Below are 22,106 nucleotides of genomic sequence, written 5' to 3'. Positions count from 1 at the left end.
TAAATACTTAAGTCGGTGGTCCTCAGGCTCCAGCATGCAGTGGGGCCCATATCTTTAAGTGCCCCTGCCAGAGATTCTGAGTTGGGGCCCATCATCTGCCTCTCCACTTGCGATTCTGAAGCAGGTGGTCCAGGGACCCCTGCCAGCGAAACAACGATGTAAGTGGACAAGTGCACTAACTCCAAGTGGCTCCTTTTATCAGTTTTAAAGATGTGGCTGTCCCTGACACAACTCCTGGGAGAGCCCGCCCTTCCTTCTTTCCTAACGGGGTCTATTATTCATGGCATCATTTGATGAGCCTACAGAAGGTTTTGTTGACTGAGACTATCTCTGACGAGCTGCTGAATCTAGAATTCTAAGCATTTTGTCTTCTCCAGAACTCCTTTTAAATCATGAACAATTTATGGACAGCATTGTGGTTTTTGTTGTTGTTGTTGTTTTGTTTTGTTTTGGTGAAGGAAAAACCCCCAGTGCATCACACTAGAGTGTAGCTCGTGTCCTCATGGTCCAACCTGCCATAGCCCTGGGCTGTTCCGCATCACCTTTCTCTGTCCCCAGGCATGGGCCTTTAAGACGTAAAGACCCAGGGAGACAGGCTTTTAAAGAGTCTCATGTGAGCCCTTCCTTAGAACACTTCTATTAACAAAATCCTAAAAAAAATCAATGGATTCCTATCTCCCCAACCCTCCTGTTATGTGTCATCATCCTTCTCAAATTAACCATGGAATCGATGGGCAAGCGGGCCCCCAGGCCCTCATAATGAACTTGACTGCATATGAAATGAATTTGAAAATTCCATTTATTAAAACAAATACATTGTCCATGTGGGATGAAAATGTGCACATCACATTCAGGTTTTCCTGCTTTAACATTCCTGTATTTCCCTCTCTTTGAAAGACACACTCCACAGATCTTATATAGGAAAAAAGGTGAACAATCCTTGGGTTGGGAAAACATTAATGATATGTAACAATTCACCATTGCCAGGAGCAGCTTAAAGCAAACATTTGAAAACAAAAACAAAAAGCAAAAACAAGAAAGCTACAAAAATGTAAGACAGCATGCTTGATTTCCCCAAATCCCATTTGTGAATAGGAGTATATAGAGAAATCGTTTTTAATTTTTCCTTGGTAAGCAATCTCTTTCAAATATTATTATAAAAATTAATCTTGGATCAAAGTACTGTTTTGGAACCTCTAATTTAAATTAAATGGTTCTTGGTTTAAAATTGGAAAGAAGAAAAGAAAAAGAAAAAAAAAGAAAGGGAGGGAGGAAGGGAGAGAGAGAAAGAAAGGAAGGAAGAATAAATAAATCAGAGTTAATATTGAAGACAATGCAAGAATTTTTTTTTTCTTAATGTGAGGGTTATTGTTACAGTTTAAGCTAACTGCATGACAGATTTCTATTACTATCCAATACGTTATATACAGAAATTAGGGCCTTGAAAAATTAAGTTAATATTTCCTATTAGTTATTCCTTAAGATAAAATTATGCTGGTGGACATGATTGTTGAATCTCTAACAGAATTAAAGCTCTTTAGAGGTATAGGTCATCAAAAGATTTCTTTCCCCCTTAACAAGTAAAAATACCAATAAGCAAAAACTCATATAAAGACTCTGATTTTATAGTGCCATACTACAGGACATGAAGTTATGAAAAAGCCAAAACATTTTCCTTAAACTTAATTTCAGATGGGCTGTGTATTTTCTGCTTTTCCTCTTTTGTAAACAAGGTCACAAGTTTGGAACTTCCTTAACTTTTAATTACCAGAGCCATATTACAGTGCTTCCTTCAAGTTTTAATTCCATTTTAATTGCTCCAAAGATCAAGATTTACCTAAAAACATAAGCATCCCTCTAAGAAAAATAAATGGTGTGGATTATGAAAATCCTTGGGGTCTTACAATGACGCTTTAATCACCATCAAAAGGTGCTTTATTCACACTAGTTTTTAGGTGACCACATACTCAATTCCTCTTTTGGATAATTTTTAAAATGTGATATGGTTTTAGCTGATTCCACAGTATTACGAAGCTATAATGGTACAACACTGTATATAGTTTAATGATACTCGGCCAGGGTCTTCCCACTAAATCTTCATTAGTGTCTCTCTGACTGTAACAACATCGCAAGGTTTGAACAGAAGTACCCGGTTGTAGAAGTAGAGCCATACATTTTGCAAGTATCTCAGCATTCCTTTGCCCCTGCCCCAGTTGGTTATATTTATTCTTTTACCATCATGCCCTTAAAAAGGAGCTAAGGAAAATATTTACTAACTCTTTTGAAATCTGTCCTTGGCCTATTAAGTTTTTATATCTTCTCTTTTCCTTCCTCACTTTTTTTTTTTTTTTTTAACAGAAGGAAGAGAAGGGAAAGAGAATAGAATTAATTTGGAAATGGTCTTTTGCAATTTCAAAGTAAACAGCGAGCTGTAAGACCAGTCCTCTTTTGCGTGGGAATGGCACAGAAAAAAGTGATGCAGGTTTCCAGAACCTTCCCTTACTGATGAAGGCTAGAGCTGAAATGAAAAATCAGTTTCAATATCATCTCTCAGGAAGAGAGAGCTCTAGCTGCAAGGAAGTTGTAAAGAAAGACTGAGAGACTCTAACAAACAAGATGGAGAACAAAACCAGAAAAGGCTCTTTTGAGAAATTTGGTTGAGTGAAAAGCGAAGACTATCCCAGTGGCAAAAGAGAGCCAGAACCCTTTCTGGTGGTGCTGGCGGGCCCTTACCTGCCTCCTTCTCCCTGGCAGGTGAACAGCCGGGATTCTGAGAATGGGTCTTCTCTGGAGCCATTGGTTTATTTCTCCTGATATTTGAATGAACAGAAAGTGTTTGTTCAATCTAAAATTTCCACGATGCAGGGGAAGATGAAATTGGCTCTTATTCTATGACAAAAAGGCCTCCCCACTGATGGTGAATCCTTCCTTCCCTCTCCTGCCCGTTGGTTCCTGTGCTGCCCTAGATCCTGGATACAACCAAAATGCTTTGGATTCTGGAAAATACGTTGAAGAGGCGTTTAAGCCACCGTGAACTCAGAGGTATTTTAGGCATGGCTAAGGCTCTGAAGTCATCTCAGTTTTTAAGACACTGAGTTTGTTCTTCTCCAGCTTCTTTTCCTTCTTATTCCTGTTCCAAACTTGAGTTAAACAACAAACCTTCTGAATGGATGTAACATAGGGACATTTTCATGCAGTATTACTCAAAAATCGTCACAAATATATGAAAGCACCAGTCACAACACATGATTTACTTTTACTTGCAGAATCAAAGCTATCATGTACAAATGTTAGGAATGGTGATAAGAGAACACAGACAACTGGACATTTTTTGTTGTTATCACCATGAGGACAAACCATGGGGAACAGCTCCCTAAACACTTGGGTGCTCATCCTTGGAGTTCAGTCTCGCAGATAATCCAGTCTTTGCTCTGCACTACTCTAACAGGAAGGGGTGGGAAGGAGAGGCAGGAGAGAAGGAAAAAAGAAAAAGGCACAAAGACTAAACATCAATGCCATTAAACCAAACCGCAGCTACACTGGACAATTCAGCTTATCAAAGGGTATTCTAAAGGCAATATTCATTCCAAGAAGGTCATACATATCTTAGCTCAGTACAGCTGTCTGTTTTTATTTTTATTTTTTTAAATATGAAGCATAAACATAAGGTTTGGGAAGGGACAGCAGAAAAGAAACGAGGCGGATTTTATCTTTACATATTCCCCTCCTCCAGGCAGTTCTGCAGATATCAGATCTCTTAACTCAGGATGTGGTTTGGCTTTCATTCTCATCAAGGGGACCGGTTCTTTAAACATGCATAGCCTGGAGTTTCCAGGATGGTTCTCCTCCCTCTCTTTAAATGCTGTGGACTAGAAAGGTGCCCACTTTGCTAAAAACCCAACATCAGTGTCCCAGGAGCCCTGTGGCTCTACAGGCTCCTCGCGAAGACTTAAAGGATGGCGCAGAAAAACTTCTTCTCCCTAAATGGGTTTTCTGAAGCCGGGACCGGGGTCAGCAGGGGGTCTTCCTTGGCATGAGCCTCGCAGTAGGCCATCAAGTCTGCGGCGGCCTTGGATACCTGAAGAAGAGGACAAAAACAACCCTACCTTGAGAAGAAGCATTTGCGGAAGCAATCCAGGCATGCGCAGGCGGCCAGGGCCGACTTCTGAGTCTAATTGTCCCACCCCTCCATCCCCCAAGGACTTGGGCTCAGCTCTGTGGACTGCGCAGGTCACAGTGAGGCGGTGGGGGGTGGGGAAGAGGCACTCAAACTCCTTAGGGCCTCGGTTTCCTTCTCTGCAAAGAAGGGGGTTGGTGATCTTGATTCACGCGGCTGTCTCTGGCAGGTAAGAGACTAGGGCGAGGTGAGTGAGGCTCTTAGGGCACAAACGGAATGGGGTGCTCGCTGTTAGGGTCACGTGAGGCTCAACCCTGCATTTGCACAGTCCAGACAATGCAGGTCTCCATACATTTTGTGCCTCCTTACCCACTTCATCCTAGTCCCAGCCCTGACTGCAAGGATTAAAGGAGATAATCCATGCAAATTGCTTAGTTTCCACACATGGAAAGGGTGAAGCCATGTTAATTTCCTTTTTACTTTTATTTATGCATTTTTATGTAGGTATGTATTTTAAAATTGTATTTATTTGACAGAGTGAGTGCACAGGAGCAGACTGGGGGCAGGGCGGGCAAGGGCAGAGGGAGAGGAAGAAGCGGACTCCCCACTGAGCAGGGAGCCCCTTGTGGGGCTCCATTCCAGGACCCCAGGATCATGACTTGAGTGGAAGGCAGACGCTTAACTGAGCCTCCCAAGCTCAGTTTTCATATATTGCATCATTGCATATAATTTATTATACATCTGAAATATATATTACTTCAGTCTGGCACTGTATCCTGTAGGGAGGAGTCCCACTGCAAGGCTGGTCAGTGATTTCAGTGATGCAGCCATTTCTCACTTTTCTGTAGCTTCGTCTTGGGAATAGTCTGGAATACCTTCCTTCAACCAGCCTTCAGAATGGCAAATTTTCACTACTTGAGGATAGACTTGATTTGGGAAGATAAACCAGAGGTCAATTTTAACTACATCTGGCGGCTAAGTGAATGATCCACCTGAGGAATGTCAATTTGGGTTCAAAAACCATAAAGTTAAGAGTCACTTTCTCACATGACATACTTGCTCTGGAGATTATTCCAAGAGCTTTTAACATCACTGTAGTCCTATGATAGCCTTTCAAAGTGACTACCGAAAGGATATTCCTCTATAAGAGTGGAATGGATGATACCATTGCTAAAAAAAAAAAAAAAAATTCACTGCCCCACCCTACAGGTGGATTACACATACCCACACAATGACATCAGACTTGCTCTGCTAATGAGATGTGAGAGAAGTGATGTGGGTCACTTTGGGGCAGAAGCATCAAGACCCAATGCATTGTTTGCCAAGCTCTTTCTCTCTGCCAAGTTGTCCAACTGAATAATATACTGAGAACCACTTTAATGGATTCGGAGGTTTTAACAAAAGTCACAGTGGCCACACCCTTGATTTGGTCCTTGCCTTATGGCTGAGTTGATTCGAGCTGTGTCACTTAAGGGCCTTTCAATTTTATGGTTTACTTCTTTCATCTTCCAACCCTGTAAGTCTTTTTGAATTTTCGGACTCTCTGTTCCTTTCATCATAGGCCAGACAGAGGCAATATTCTGGACAGAGGCTACTGCCTTTGCCAGGGTCCCTGCTCAGAGTGACATGGTGTGGAGTGGCAGATAATCCATAAAGGGCATGTGGTGGGAGTAAGAAGTAGATCTTTGTTGTTGTAAGCCCTTAAGAATGGGAGGAGAGGACCTTTTGTTACTGCAACAAACCCTAGTCGACTCTGACTGATATAAAGAGGTATAGGTATTAGCATATCTGCTAGTCTCTTCAGTCTGCCTTAACGAATTGTCACAAACTGGGTGACTTAAAACAACAGAAATTTATTCTCTGACAGTGCTAAAGACTGGAAGTTCAAAATCAAGGTTTCAGTAGGATTGGTTCCCCCTTGGGGCCCCAGGGGAATCTGTTCCATGCTTCTTAGCTAGCGCCTGGTAGTTTGCAACAATCCTTGGTGTCCCTTTTCTTATAAATGTGCCACTCCAATCTCGGCCTGTATCTTCACATGGCCTTCTGTCTTGTGTGTCTCTGTCCTCACATGGCATTCTCTTCTTTGTGCCCAAATTTCCTACCTACCAATCATTGGATTAGGGCCCACCTTAATCCAGTATGAGCTCATCTCAACATCTATGAGTATCCTACTTCCAAATAAGATCACATTCTAAGGTTCCAGGTAGGTTTAGGGTATACTGTTCGAATGGTTGCATAAAAGTCAGTCTCACCTTTTTTTTTTTTTTCATTTAAAATTTTTTATTAACCTTTTTTCCAGCTTTATTGAGATATAATTGAATAACAGTGTGTGACTTTAAGGTGTATATTGCAATGATTTGATATATTACTGTATCATGAAACTGTGACTACAAGTTAATTAACACCTCACATAATTACCTTTTTCTGTATGTGTGTGGTGAGAACATTTCCGATCTACTCTTTTAGCAACTTGCAAGTGTATAATACAGTATTGTTAATGATAGTCATTGTGCTATACTTTCAGTCTCCAGAATTTATTCATCTTATAACTCAAAGTTTATAGCCTTTGACCAGTATCTCCCTATATCCTCACCATCCGGCCCCTGGCAACCACCATTCTACAGTTTCTATGAGTTGGATTTTTTAGGTTTCACAGGATAGCATACAGTATTTGTCTTTCTCGTCTGACTTATCTTACTTAGCATAGTGCCCTCCAGGTCCATCATATTGTCACAAAAGGCCAGATTTCCTTTTTCATGGCTGAATAACATTCCATTGTGTGTATATAAAACATCTTCTTTATTCATTCATGCATAGATGAACTCTTAGGTTGTTTCCATATCTTGACTACTGTGAATAATGCTACAATGAAAAGGGGGGTGCCGATAACTCTTTGAAATTCTGATTTCCCTTGGCTATTTATCCAGAACTGGGACGGTTGGATCATACAGTAGTTCTACTTTTAACTTTCTGAGGACCCTCCACAGTGTTTTCGATAGTGGCTGCACCATTATACATGCCACCAACAGCATATAGGGTTCTCTTTTCTCTGCATCTTCACCAATACTTGTTATCACTTGTCTGTTTGATAATAGTCATCCTAACAGGTGTGAAGTGATATTTACTATGCTTTTGATTTGCATTCTCCTAATTAGTGTCATTGAACATCTTTTCACATCCTGATTGGGCATTTATATGTCTTCTTTGGAAAAATGTCGACTCAGTTACTCTGCCCATTTTTAATCAGATTTTTTTACTTGCATGAGTTCTTTATATATTTTGGACATTAACCCCTTACCATATACATGGTTTGCAAATATTTTCTCTTTTTCCAAAGGTTGCCTTTTCATTTTGTTGATTGTTCTTTTGCTCTGCAGAACCTTTTAGTCTTATGTAGACCTCTGATTTGCTTTTGCCTTTGTTGCATGTATGCTTGCTGTCATATTCAAGAAATCATTGCCAAGACCAGTGTCAAGAAGCTCATCTCCTATGTCATCTTCTAGGAGTTTTACAGCTTCAGGTCTTATATTTAAGCCTTTGATCCATTTTGAGTTAGTTTTCCTCAGTGGTGTAAGATGTGGATCTAGTTTCATTCTTTCGCATATGATTATTCAATTTTCCCAACACCACTTATTGAAGAGATAATCTTTTCCCTACCGAGTATTTTGGCTCCCTTATAAAATATTAGTTGATGGGATATACTGGGGTTTATTTCTTGGCTCTTTATTTGACTCCATTGGTCTGTGTGTCTATTTTTTATGCCATACTGTTTTCATTACTACAGCTTTGTAATACAGTTTGAGATCAGGAAGTGTGATGTTTCCAGTTTTGTGCTTCTCAGGATTGCTTTGGCTATTTAGGGTCTTTTGTGGTTTCATACGAATTTTATGATTTTTTTTTCTATTTCTGTGAAAAATGCCATTGGAATTTTGATATGGACTACAGGAATCTGTAGATGGTTTTGGGTAGTATGGAAATTTTAACAATATTAATTCTTCTGATCTAGGAACACAGATAAGCTTTCCATTTATTTGTGTCTTAAATTTCTTTCATTGAGACCCTAGCTTGGCTTTCATTCTCATCAAGGGGACCGGTTCTTTAAACATGCATAGCACATTCCTTTCATATTCTTGGGTAAATTTATTTCAAAGTATTTTACTGTTTTTGATGCTATTATGAATGAGATTTTATATCTTTTTCTATTTCTTTTTTTTTGTATAAAAACACAATGGATGTCTGATGCTGATTTTTATCCTGCTACTTTACTGCTTAGTTTACCTTGTTGATTAGTTCTAAGTTTTCTTGTGTGGGATCTTTAGAATTTTCTATATATGACCATATCATCTTCCAACAGAGACAATTTCACTTCTTACTTTCTAATTTGGATGCCTTTTATTTCTATTTCTTGCCTGACTTCTCTGGCTAGGGCTCCTAGTACTATGTTGAATAGGAGAGGTGAAAGTGGGAACCCTTGTCTTGTTCCCGATTTTAGAAGAAAGCTTTCCATCTTTCATTCCATCATTTCATTTCCATTTCATTCCATTTCATTCCATCATTGAGGATGAAGCTTTCCATCTTTCATCACTGAGGATGATGCTAGCTGTGGGCTTGTCATATATGGCCTTTATCACGTTGAGGTACATTCCTTCTATACCCAATTTATTGAATTTTTATCATGAAAGGATGTTGTATTTTGTTAAATGCTTTTTCTGCCTCTATTGAGATCATTATATTTTATCTTTCATTTTACTGATGTGATGGGTCACATTTATGGATTTGTTGCACCATCTTTGCATCCCAGGGATAAATCCCACTTAATTTTGGCGTATGATCCTTTCCATGTGCTGTTGAATTTGGTTTGCTAATGTTTTGTAAAGAATTTTTGCATATATTCACCAGGGATATTGGCCTGTAGTTTTAACTTGTAGTATCCATATCTGGTTTTGGTAGCAGGGTAATTCTGCACTTTTATAATGAGTTTGGGAGTATTCCCTTCTCTGATTTTGGAAGAATTTGAAAAGGATTAACATAAATTCTTTTTTAAATATTGGGTAGAATTCACCAGGGAAACCATCTGGTCTTGGGCTTTTCCTTGTTGGGAGCTTTTTAATTACTGATTCGATCTCTTTACTCTTTTTTGGTCTGTTCAGATGTTCTATTTCTTCATGATTTAGTCTTGGAAGGGGATATGCTTCTAGGAACTTATCCATTTCTTCTAGGTTATCCAATTTATTGGCATATAATTTTTTCATACTAGTCTCTTATGACCCTTTGTTTTTCTGTGGTATCAACTTCAATGTCTTCTTTCATTTCTGGTTTTATTTGAGTCTTCCCTCTTTTTCTTCTTAGCCTTGCTAAGGATTTGTCAGTTTTGTTCATCTTTTTGAAAACCAGCGCTAGGTTTCATTGATCTTTTCTATTATTTTTCCGGTCTCTATTTCATTTATTTCTGCTCTTATCTTTATTTCCTTCCTTCTGCTAACTTCAGCCCTAATTTGATCTTTTAGTTCCTGAGGTCTAAAGTTAGGTTACTTAGGACAGACCAACCTTCCTTTTTAATGTAGGTGAAAGGAAACTTCCCTCTTTGAACTGTTTTTGCTGCATCTCATAAATTTAGGGATGTTGTGTTTCCACTTTTTTGTTTTCAGGTATTTTTTGATTTACCTTCTTATTTCTTCTTTGATCTATTGGTTTGCTGTTTCATATCACTGTGGTTGGAAAAGATTCTTGGTACAATTTCAGTCTTCTTAAATTAGCTAAGACTTATCTTGGGGCCTATTATTCATCCTATCCTGAGGAATGTAGCATGTACACTTGAGAAGAACATGTATGCTACTGCTGTTGGATGGAAAGTTGTGTACATGTCTTTTAGATCCATGGTCTAAAGTATAGTTCAAGTCCAGTGTTTCCTTATGAATTTTCTGTCTGGGTGATCTATCCACTGTTAAATTTCCTACTATTATTTTATTATTGTCTATTTCTCTCATCAGGTCTGGTAACATTTCCTTTTTAAAAAAAAAAAAGATTTTATTTATTTATTTGTCAGAGAGAGAGAGAGCATAAGCAGGGGGAGCAGCAGGCAGAGGAAAAAGCAGGCTCCCTGCTGAGCAAGGAGCCTAATGTGGGACTTGATCCCAGGACCCTGGAACCTGACCTGAGCCAAAGGCAGATGCTTAACCAACTGAGCCACCCAGGCATCCCAGGTCTGGTAATATTTGCTTAATATGTTTAGTTGTTCTTGTGTTGGGTGTATATATATTTATGATAGTTATATCCTCTTGATAAATTGACCCCTTTATCATTATGTAAGGACATCTGTCTCTTGTTACAGTTTTTGGCTTAAAGCATTGCTCTTTAATCGACACTACATCTCTTATAAAAATATTATTATGCTCCTATTATGTTTCAGACGTTGGGTTTTCTCTTTTGCTCTACACAATAATCCCGAGGTAAGAAGTGTTAAATTCCTTTCATAGGTGACAAATTAAGGCTCAGCAGATGGCTTGAGTTGTTCAATGTCATATAGCAAAGCTCTTGGCAGAAAAAGAACTGAACCCTGATGCTTTGCCATTAAGCCACAGCTATCTACATATGAGCTACTCAAATGCAGGGCTAGTTCCAAAAGCTGAAATTGAAATTCCTTGTGCATCTTTATGAAATGCTACCATGACGGAATGAAAGGAAACAGCCTGTTCTTGTCTTAGCTCCTCTAAATGAAAGCAAAGGACAGACTTTCAGACTGAATCTCAATGACTTTTTTTGTGTGTGTGCCTTTTACTTGTTTGAGCCACAGTCATTATTACTCCAAACAGGAGCTCAGCTGTAAGCAGCGAAGACTAGGCAAGAGTAATATGTAAAACTCACTTGCACCACCAGCACACACAAATACAGCATTCACACACAAACACAGGTGTACCTCAGTAATATTGCAGGTTCAGTTCCAGACTACCGCAATAAGGTGAATACCACAATAAAATGAGTCAAATGAATTTTTTAGTTCCCCAGGGCATATAAAAGTTATGTTTACACTATCCTGCAGTCTGTTAAGTGTGCAACAGTATTATGCCTAAGAAAACAATGTACATACCTTAATTCAAAAATACGTCATTGTTAAAAATTGCTAACCATCACCTGAGCTTTCAGCAAGTCATAATCACTCATCACAGATCACCAAAACACATCATGAAAAAGTTTAAAATATTGCAAGAATTACCAGTATGGGATACAGAGATGTGAAGGGAGCAAATGCTGTTGGAAAAATGACTCAGATAGACTTGCTCAATGCAGGGCTGCCAAAAACCCTTCAATGTGTAGAAACTGCAGTATCAGAAGGGCAGTAGAGCAAAGTGCAATAAAACAAGGTCGGCCTGTGCGTGGCAGAAATTTTCAAAATCTTTTTATGACACAGAAAGTGCTATATTGGGCAAAATGAAGAGCTTAGGAGTTGTTTACATCTTATATTTGAACACTTGATTCCAAATACGTTCTTTCTCAAAATATTTTCTGAGATTTATCTTGTTTTCCTTAACTAGACTGCACTTCCCTGTGGATGATAGTCCAACACATTTTCAGAACCCTAGCCATAATGAGAATAATTACTAATATTTCTCTGCCTTTGCTATATGTCAGAACTGTGCTAACCCCTTTACATATAGTATCTTATTTAATACTTACAACAATGTTATGGGTCATAAGCTATTACTGTCCTCATCTTGAATATGTGAATTTGAGGCTTCATTAGGAAGGTGTTTGCTGTAGGTCTCACAGATCATGAGTGCGTGAGTAGTGAGTCTTAGCGTTCTTGACTTAATCCTTCTTTTCTAACTCATAGTGTCATCCTTGTCCCCTGCCTTCAATGAGTCACAGCAATGGGCAAGTCTCTTTCTGACTATCCCTGCTAACGTTCTGCACACTGTGTCCTTTACACTATATATCACTCTTCCATTAAGATTTCTCCAGTAACCCTACTCAATCTCTCTCTTTCCTGTCCTACTGCTTATTCCTCCAAAAATACCTCACATTTGTCTCCTTATTGTCATTGCTGTGGTGACTACCCAAGTTTAGGTTCCCGTCTTCTTTCTCCATGTTTATGGAAATAATTTCTTAACTAAAAAGCGATTAATTTGGGTTTTCCAAGGGGTCTGCTATAAACTGAATGTTCATAGCCTCCAAAAGTTATATGTTGAAACTTAACTCCCAATGTGATGGAATTTGGAGTTCTCATGAATGGGATTCGTGCTATAAGAGAGATCACAGAGCTCCTGTGCCCCTTCTGCCATATGAGAACATAGTGCGAAGTCAACCATCTATTAACCAGGGAGCGGGCTCTCACTACACATGGAATCTGCCAGTGCCTTGATGTTGGACTTCCCAGGCCCCAGAACTGTGAGAAAAATGTCTGTTTTTCTAAGCCACCCAGTATGGTATTCTGTTACAGCAGCTCAAATGGACTAACACAGGGTCAACAGATAGAATTCAGGGGGTGATCTGGTCTGTGAATGTTGATGATAAAAGTTACATCTTTATTTTCACTAACCTCAAATGGAGATTTAGCATTTCTGTCCATTACATTCCCAGATGTAGACAACATAAACAGTAGCATTAGCAGTCCCTCTGACTGGTTTAGCCATAGAAGTCAGATAGTTCCCATCACATTATAAGTACTGTTATAAACATTGCAACATTTCACTTATGTTTATCCACTGTATAATTATAGACTCAATATTAGGTCTTCTATATCAGCCAATAAAGGAGTACCTATATAACTCTATCACAAATAGTTTTCTAAAAACTATTCTGATAAACTGTATTTCAGTATGATTAGTTTCCTTTGTAATTTGAAAACATCACTCTGAGAAGGAGGCCATATGCTTCAGTAGGCTGCCAAACAGGTCTAGGGCAGAAGAAAGTTTAAGAATTTCAGTTGTAAATGAATTCCCAGCTTTTACTACTGTGCCAAGAGTAGTATTTTCCATACTGCAGCTAGAAAGTTAATTTAAAAATATAAATTGGCTCATACCACTCTTACTCAAAACTGCTAATAGTTTCCCATTGTACTTTGTAGAGAACCAAAACATCTTAAAACAGCCTGCATGCTTGGGCCTGCCCATCTTTCCAATTTCATGTGTGGCATTCCTCCCTCCTTACACACACCTCCGCTAATGTTATGGAAGCTCCAAGTTCTTTTCTGCCTCAGAGCTTCACATATACAATCCCCGGAATATTCTTTTCCTCATTTTCTCAACAGCCTGACTCCTTCTGTTCCTTTAGGTGTCAATTGAAATATTGCCTCTTTGCAGAGTCTTCAATGACCATTTCATCCAATAATGACTTTCCTCATTATGTACTTTCATCCCATTCTTTTCCTTTATAGGAAAACACTTCTTACAATTTATAACGACAACCATTGTTTATTTGTGTTTGATATTTGTCTTTCACTTTAGACACTATACTCTAGGAAGACAGAAACTATATCTGCTTTATCTACCACTGTATGATCAGTGCCAGACACAGGGTAGACACTCAAATAATTCCTGAAGGAGTTCTCAAACATAATCTTATTCAACAAATATTCTATTCAACTAATATTTACTGAGTACCTAATAAACCAGGCATAGGTCTGGATACTTGGAATAAGAAAGGAAGAAAATACACAAAGATTCCTGTCCTTGTAGAACTTATGTATTTTTCCAGATTTCTAATTCAGATTATGATGAAAAAAACACACACTAATTAAACTGGAAAAATATAGGAACAAGCAGTTTATAAATGTTAGGCAACAGGCAGCAGAAGATAGTGATCAGTGAGAGAAGGGAGACAACATAAGCCCCATGACTGACCCAGCTGACTGTGTAAAAAGGGTTTTTAGGCCATGATACAGGGAGGGGCCACCAAAACAGAGTTAAGGAATCTCCTTGAGTTGAGGAGAGAGTAACAGAGAAAAAAGAGCTTCACAGACACAGAAAGAGGGTGAGAGAAAGTGTGAGCTCTGGAGGCCTCCAGAGGATTCCTTTTGTCTTTAGTTGAATATTGATCAGCACATATGTGGGAGAAAACTGCTGTGCAAAAAATATTCAGAAAGAGTCAAATGGAATAATCTCTGATGATCAGACAGGGCTGGAGTAGTTTGTGCCTCCACAGGCAGAGTAGAAAGATCTCATAACACTGGAGGGTTGAATAGAGTCCTATAAGGAGTATTGCTTCAGGAGTGGTGCCAAATTGGCCTAGGTTAAAGGCTGTTACAGACCCACATGCCAATGTTCAGTAAGTAGTATGTCTTGAATAGACCAAAATGTTTCCAAGTAACTTAATTGCACCATAGAACAAAACCCCCAAATATTAAAAGGAATACAAAAAAATTCCAGTATGCCACAATATCTAGAATCCAATAAAAAAAAGAATTCAGGCATATAATTAAGTGGAGAAAAAAAATCTCTCCCATACAAGAAGAAGGATTACTACAAAGAAGACCCAGAATTGACACAGATGATTAAATTAATAGATAAGGATCTTGTTAAGATAGCTATTGTAAATACTGTCCATAAAATCAAGAAGGTAAAGGAAAGCAAAACATGAAAAGAAGAGATATGGAAGATATTTAAAAGATCCAAATCAAATCTCTGGAGATAAATAATACACTGGATGGAATTACCAGCAGATTTAGATGCTGCAGAAGAAGAGATGATTGAACTTGAAGATAACAACAGGACCTCTCCAAAATGAAGTACACAGAGAAAGTAGACTGAAAAAATATGAATAGAACACCTGGGTAGACAATAACTTAAGGACCTGAATACATAAATAATTGGGGTCTCTGAAGGACAGGAGAAAGATTGTGGGTGCAGAAGAAGGAAGAAACAATATCTGAAGACATAGCGGCTGAAAAATGCATAATGGTTGATGAAAACAACAAACCCACAGGTTCAAGTAACTCAACAAAACCCAAATGAAGAAACAGGACTCAACTACACCAATGAACAGCATCATCAAATTGCTGATACAGTATTTGAATGGGAGAAGGGAGAGAACAGAAAAGAAAGTACAATAGTTATAGAGAATGGTAGAAGGTATAAGTTTTCATTAATTAACTAATTTATTTATTTATTTAGAGAGGGAGAGAGGGGTTGCGAGGGGTAGAGGGAGAGGGACAGAGTCTCAAGCAGGCTCCATACCCACTGCAGAACCCAACACGGGACTCAATCTCACAACCCTGAGATCATGACCTTAGCTGAAATTGAGACACTTAACCAACTGAGCCACCCAGGTGCCCCAGAGGGTAGTAAGTTTTATAAGGAAATGAAAAGTAGAGCAGGGTAAAAGGGATTAAGAATATGAGTGTGTGTAGGGGGTTGGGGAACTACTGGAGAAGCAGCAGCTAGGCTTAATGGAGAAGGCAATTAATCTTTGGGTGAAAACTTACAGAATGGAGGGGAAGCACTGACTTGCATTGTACCTTTACAATGTACTCCTTGTACTCTGAATGCTGTGGGGAAAGCAGTGACTACTTTGTGGGAGTCAAGAGTCAAAGTAGAGAGTATATTTAGATAGAAAAGAGAGGGACAAGTACTGAACTCCAGAACACTTCAGTGTAAGAAACTGGGGAGCCCAGGAGGAGCCAGAACAGGAAATTTAGACATAGTCCTCTGTGAGAGTGGGGACTGTTGAGAACCAAATGCTGAAGAAAATGCTTCAAGGCATAAGGAATCATCAGCCATGACAAATGTTGCCTGTAGGTCAAGTATGATGAAATGGAGAATTGACTATTAGATTTTGCCATTTGTAGTCATCAGCAGCCTTGGTGAGAGCAGGCTCAAGAGAATAGTGGGAGTGAAAGCCTCACCAGAATGGGGTTAAAAGCAATTGGGGCCTCCTTCTCCTTCTTCTTCATGAACAATTCTTAAAGTCTTAAAGGGATTGGGTGAGACTAAGCAAAGTGGGCTCCACACTCGATCAGGGATCCACAGTGGGAGGTCAGAGCTTGAGCAGGGTGAGGAGAGCATCTGTATAGGATAGCCTGGTGAGGTGTGTAGGGGCTCAAGTGGGATGTGAATGCATCCATGTCGGGAGGAGAGGTCATGGAATGGGACCTTGGTTCCCTACAGGACAGTTGGCCAAATACAGACCAGGGGAGCAAGGATCCTCATTGTCAGTGAAGGGAGTTACAAATATGGGAAGCAGAAAGCTAGAATATACTCTGTGGTATAGGACAGGAACTGGTGGTGTTGGTGTGAACTCATGACTACATATATACAGATACAAAGATAAAGAAATAAATAGACATGTATAGTGTTCTCTAACGCTATCCACTGAGAGGAACTTGGAGCAGCAACACTTCAAACACTTTAGCAATGAGAACAAGTAGCATCCAGAGTTTCATTTCTAAATACCATTCTCAAAGGAACTAGTTAGCTCTTAGAGAAAAGGGTGATTCTAAGGTCAGGGCAGGGAAATAATAAAAGGACCCTATAACATCTTTTTGTGCCAAGCACTAAGGAAGCAGTCAAAGAAAGATGGAATCACGTCAGAAGGACATGGTAGCTAGCTTTTCAGTCTGTGCCAATTAAGACATCGAAATAAATGATGATAGTAGCAGATTATAAACCACTGAATAAAAGGAAGCCATGAGTCTAATATCAATATAATTAAATACAATTTTAAAAACAAATTTTTGGTGATGAGTAGGGTAGTGAATATAGCCTCAAGGTCTGTCTCCCAAGATCCAAGTATTTATTAACTACAAAAGACAAAAGAATAACTTTACATGAAAAAACTAGAAGATAACACCTTAATTAAGTAATGAAGTTAACATTACCAGTAAGTGACAATTTGAAGTCATATGCCACTGATAAAATGTAATGAGATAAAAATCCCCATCAATTCTGTATTAATGTTCCCATTTTTTTTTAAAGATTTTATTTATTTATTTGACAGAGAGAAATCACAAGTAGGCAGAGAGGCAGGCAGAGAGAGAGGAGGAAGCAGGCTCCCCGCTGAGCAGAAAGCCCGATGTGGGGCTCGAACCCAGGACCTGGGATCATGACCTGAGCCAAAGGCAGCGGCTTAACCCACTGAGCCATCCAGGCGCCCCTAATGTTCCTGTTTTGTTACCTGAATTCAATCATAAGGAAATATCTGACAAACCCAACTTGAGTGGTGTTCTACAAAGTGAATGTCCCGTAACCTTCAAAAGTGTCAAGACCATGAAATTCAAGGAACGCTATGGACAGGACAACTAAATGCAATACATGATTCTGAACTGGGTCCTTTTCTCAAAGGGCTTTGAGAATAGGGCAATTTGCAATACTTAAATGGGGTCTGAGGACTAGAAAGTAGTAATGTATCAGTGTTAGTCTCCTAATTCTGATGACTGCATTATGATTATGTAGAAGAATGTTTTTACTTATAGGAAACACATACTAAAGTATTTGGTGTTGATGGGGTAACTTTTGACAACTTATTTTCAAATGGTTCAGGAGAAAACAAAATACTTTGTATGGCATTTGCAGTGCAGTCCTGCTGTATTTCTGAGATTATTTCCAGAGTAAAAATAACTTTTCAAAAGAAAGGGAAAAGAGACATTAGAGATAGTGAGTATAGACAACTTCTCCAAGAAGTTCTGCAAAGCAGAGCAAACAAATGAGGCAGTTGCTGGAAGAGGAAGTGGGCAATTCAGAGGAAAAAAATAAAATTTTATTTAAGATGGAGAAATAATACTACGTTTGTACACTGATGACATAGAGAATCAAAATTGATGATTCAGGATGGACAGGTGATGGAGTGTGACCTTGGATTAGGGAGATGAGAACTGATGCACATGTGAAGGAATTACATTTGATAAGAGCGTGGATCTTCTCAGATTGACCATTGCTGAAACCCAGCTATCCAGCAACCTCTCCAGCTAGACTGGGGCTGAGAAATTGGAAGTAAAGAAAAGGTGACCCTAGAGAGTCCCAATAAAGTTTACCAAACTTTGATTTTAGGCTCTGAAAAAATAGGAACCAACTCTAGGCAGACATTCTGACAGCTCTGAGAAGCAGTTGTCAGGATACAAATCAGACCTAAGAATTTAAACAGTCTGTAAGGATATAGTTCTGTCTTCATTACATTCTGAAATGAAGACACATTTTAAAATTGATGTCACAAAATGCTTGCAAGCCATCAGGCAAAGATATGAGCACTGACAGGGGGTCACTGCCTCTATGTGTGGGAAGTCACATGTGTGGTAAGGGCATCAGTCATTCAGTCAAGTCCTTCAGTTGAGTTGCCTGCATTAAAGGCACCAGTAAGGGTTGACTTAACTTGAATTTGTTGCTTAAAAAGACCTCAAGAACTGTGCTGGGATGCAGGCTTGAAATGGGATGTTCATCGTCGGCCATTGGCTTGGCGATGTACCTGAAGACAAAAGAAACTATGAAACCTCTGGGATGAGATAGAATTTCCAAAGTAGGAGAGACTGGTCTGACATTTATCTAGAAAGGTCTTTAGCTCAGGTCAAAAGCAACTGGCTATTTTTAAGTCTTCATATTTCTTTGAATCATTAAAATGTAATTCAAGTCAGAAAAAATGAAAACATCCAGCTTAAACACAAGTGACTGCAGAAAAAAACATTAGGATTCTTTGAAATGCCTTGGAACCATACTGAAAATATGAGAGGTGTTATGGATAGCAAGACTACTAATGTTGGGAATGAAAGGCAGCAAGTTGCCATGATGTCTCACACCATCATGGCACCCGCATCACAGCTGGTGGCCAAAATTAAGTCTAAAGGATATTTCCTGGGTGTGAAGACTGCCCAAGATCAAACTTTGATTATGATACTAGAGGAAGTAAAATTATATAAATAAATATTGACTATTTTTTATTTGTAAAATAATGAGTGACTCATCTAAGTGGTCTTCCCCTCCCCTCTCCTCCAAGGTGGTATTAAATGAATGGTACATCAATAGCATTTTTCTAAAAAATGAAATAGGAAATATTCTTGAAATTAATAACTTCAAATGAATCATCAAAAAAGCACATTATATTTAATTTACTCTATTTAATAAAAAAAGAAAGACATTCAAAGTGTCATCCAAAGTAGTTACATTTTTTAAGAAGGGAGACTTCATCTGGCCTGAAAACTGGGCTATTCAGAAAAATTCTTTTTTCCTAGGGATTTCAAATAACAAGGTTTAACAGTACTACTGCTATAGCTCCTAGACACAATGCATAAAGTTAAGCATGTACACGGTGCTTAATAAATACGGAATTTTTAAAAGTTATATCAACTCTCATAAAAATGAAGTGTCAAGCTTAGTTACTAATGTATGTGTGAGTTCAATTTTATGTTTTTTGCTTCATTTTCAGCAAACTGAATGAATGAGGACTGGCCAACTGTGAATATGACCCCTTCCTCTTTATGTCCTTTGACATACTACACTGATTTTATTATCCCTAAAATAACTGGTCAATAAGGAGGATAGTATCTCATTCTCCCCAATCAAATGCAAGCATCTTTTCAAAAATATTTATTTATTTCAGAGAGAGAGAGTGTGTGTGTGAGTGGCAAGAGAAGCAGAGGGAGGGAATCTTTAAGCAGACTTCCCACCAAGGATGGAGCTGGATGAAGGCCTCAATCTTACCACCCATGAGATCATGACCTGAGCTGAAACCAAGAGTCAGACACTCAATTGACTGAGCCACCCAGGCGCCCCTCAAATGCAGCATTTTAGAGAAGAGATGTTAAAAATTTCATTTCAAATTCTGAAAAAATACTTCAAAAGTCCCAAACCTAGGATATATGTCCTTTCTCTACTACCAAGGATGATATCTAACTGGTCCATTTCTCAGTACCATTTTCTGTGACGTTCAATTCCAACCTTTTATGAATCAGTCATCAGAAAGATGATTTAATCATTAGAAACATTTGCATTTGTTTGATAATTTATACATATTTGTCAGTTATGAAAATCAATCTGTTTTTATGTTGAATTACTACAAAAAGAAAGTATACAATAAATGCTGGCTTCTTTTTTTTTTTTTTTTTTTTTTTTAAAGATTTTATTTATTTATTTGACAGAGAGAAATCACAAGTAGGCAGAGAGGCAGGCAGAGAGAGAGGAGGAAGCAGGCTCCCCGCTGAGCAGAGAGCCCGATGCGGGGCTTGAACCCAGGACCTGGGATCATGACCTGAGCCGAAGGCAGCGGCTTAACCCACTGAGCCACCCAGGCGCCCCTAAATGCTGGCTTCTTATAATCAAACACAACACATGAAAGTATTTACTGTACTCTCTTCATTTTTGTATTTCAATGAATTTTCTCCTATGATCACAGTTCTTTTTTAAAGATTTATTTATTTTTCCAGGGAGAGAAAGAGAGAGACAGACAGAATCCTCAAGCAGACTTTCTGCTGAGTGCAGAGCCCAGCGCAGCACTTGGTCCCAGAACCCTGAGATCATGACCTAAGCCAAAATCAAGAGCTGGACACTTAACCGACTGAGCCACCCAGTGCCCCTATGACCATAGTTTTATTTGGCCAATGTGACCATGCTTGCAATTTCCTAAACCATAAATGTCATTGGAAATGTCATGTGAAATATAGCTTCTGATGTTCTGTTATATGACATTCTAAGTACATAAACTTGAAGCTATCCACTAAAAAAAAAAAAAAAAAAAAAAGGTTTCTTAAATGCCTGTACCCCAGCACCCTGAAGGATACAGAGAAATAAATTACATGGTCTTTGACTTTGAGGACTGTGTAGTATTTTTTTTTTAAGATTTTATTTATTTATTTGACAGAGATCACAAGTAGGCAGAGAGGCAGGCGAAGGGCGGCGGGGGGGCGGGGGAAGCAGGCTCGCTGCTGAGCAGAGAGCCCGATGTGGGGCTTGATCCCATCATGCCCTGAGCTGAAGGCAGAGGCTTTAACCCACTGAGCCAGGCGCCCTGAGGACTATGTAGTCTTATGGAAAAATTTATTTGATGAAAATGAAACCAATTAGTAAACATAGTCAGAATGGCAAGATATTCATGGACAAGTGGGGACTGGAGCTGACCCCTAATTGGTGAGTAAGATTTGGGGAGGATCTTAGTTGGTTGGGCTTTTGTAACAAAATATTTTAGACTGGGTAGATTACAAATAGCAGGAATTTATTTCTCACAGTTCTGGAGACTGCAAAGTCTAAGATCAAGCAGATTCAGTGTCTGGTGGACGTCACTTCCTGGTTTACAGATGTCTTCTCACTATTACCTTGCATGGTGGCAGTGATGAGGGATCTCCCTGGGGTCTCTTATAGGGACACTAATCCTATTCATAAGGGCTCACCCTCCCAATCTAATCATCTTCCAAATGCCCCACCTCCAAATATCATTATATTGGCGGTTAGGATTTCAACAAAAATCTTGGGAGGGTGGGGAGAGACAAACATTCAGTCTGTAGTAGACAGGAAAAGAATGAGGGGAAGGGCATTCTCACTGAGGAACCCAGAATAACCAGAGAAGTAGGAATTTACATAGCATACTTTTGGGATAATAAGGGGAACAAGTTGGAAAGGTCTATTAGGAATACTTGGGAGAAATGAGAAAGAAATTTGACATTTTTATGTGGGGTCAATTTATGGAGTATCCAATTAGTTTAGAAGCAATCATTTCACCCATGCTTCTGGCCCTGGTTTCTTTTGTTCTTACATTTACATTATTTTTCATGATGCTAATGATGCCCTCTGTCAAAGAGCATCTTTCTAGCTTACAATGATTCTCACTCCTCCTTAACTATGAAGTGTGGGTTAATTCCTAGAGCAGTGTTGTGGTTTGATTCTAATGTCCGTTGATTGAACTGCAGATGGTTCACTCATTCTACTAGAACAGAGATGCCATTCTAGCAATATGCACTTGAGACTGAAGGTAATTGAATCAACCGATCTCTTTCTTCATGGAGCTGGAAGTAACATGGGATCCTGGGAGCTGTGGGCAGCCATCATGTCTGCCACATGGAACAGGAAGCTGAGAAATC

At 39.0% G+C, this 22,106-nt stretch overlaps 1 protein-coding gene across 3 annotated transcripts in view; it reads right to left on the bottom strand.

The window, feature by feature from the left end:
• Nucleotides 1-781: 781 nt before the first annotated feature.
• GNG2 (G protein subunit gamma 2) overlaps nt 782-22,106 on the bottom strand; it is a 116,032-nt gene continuing 94,707 nt past the window's right edge. For all 3 annotated transcript variants that reach the window (XM_047737497.1, XM_047737496.1, XM_047737495.1), the window contains one exon: nt 782-4,078. In XM_047737497.1, coding sequence (XP_047593453.1) covers nt 3,950-4,078 — 129 coding nt within the window. In that variant the 3' untranslated portion in view covers nt 782-3,949. The remainder of the gene's footprint in view (nt 4,079-22,106) is intronic.

This window comes from Lutra lutra, chromosome 7, assembly GCF_902655055.1.
Source record: "Lutra lutra chromosome 7, mLutLut1.2, whole genome shotgun sequence".
In the NCBI taxonomy this organism is placed as follows: domain Eukaryota; kingdom Metazoa; phylum Chordata; class Mammalia; order Carnivora; family Mustelidae; genus Lutra; species Lutra lutra.
The sequence above is the reverse complement of the archived record's forward strand: the minus strand, read 5'-3'. Positions and strand labels throughout refer to the sequence as shown.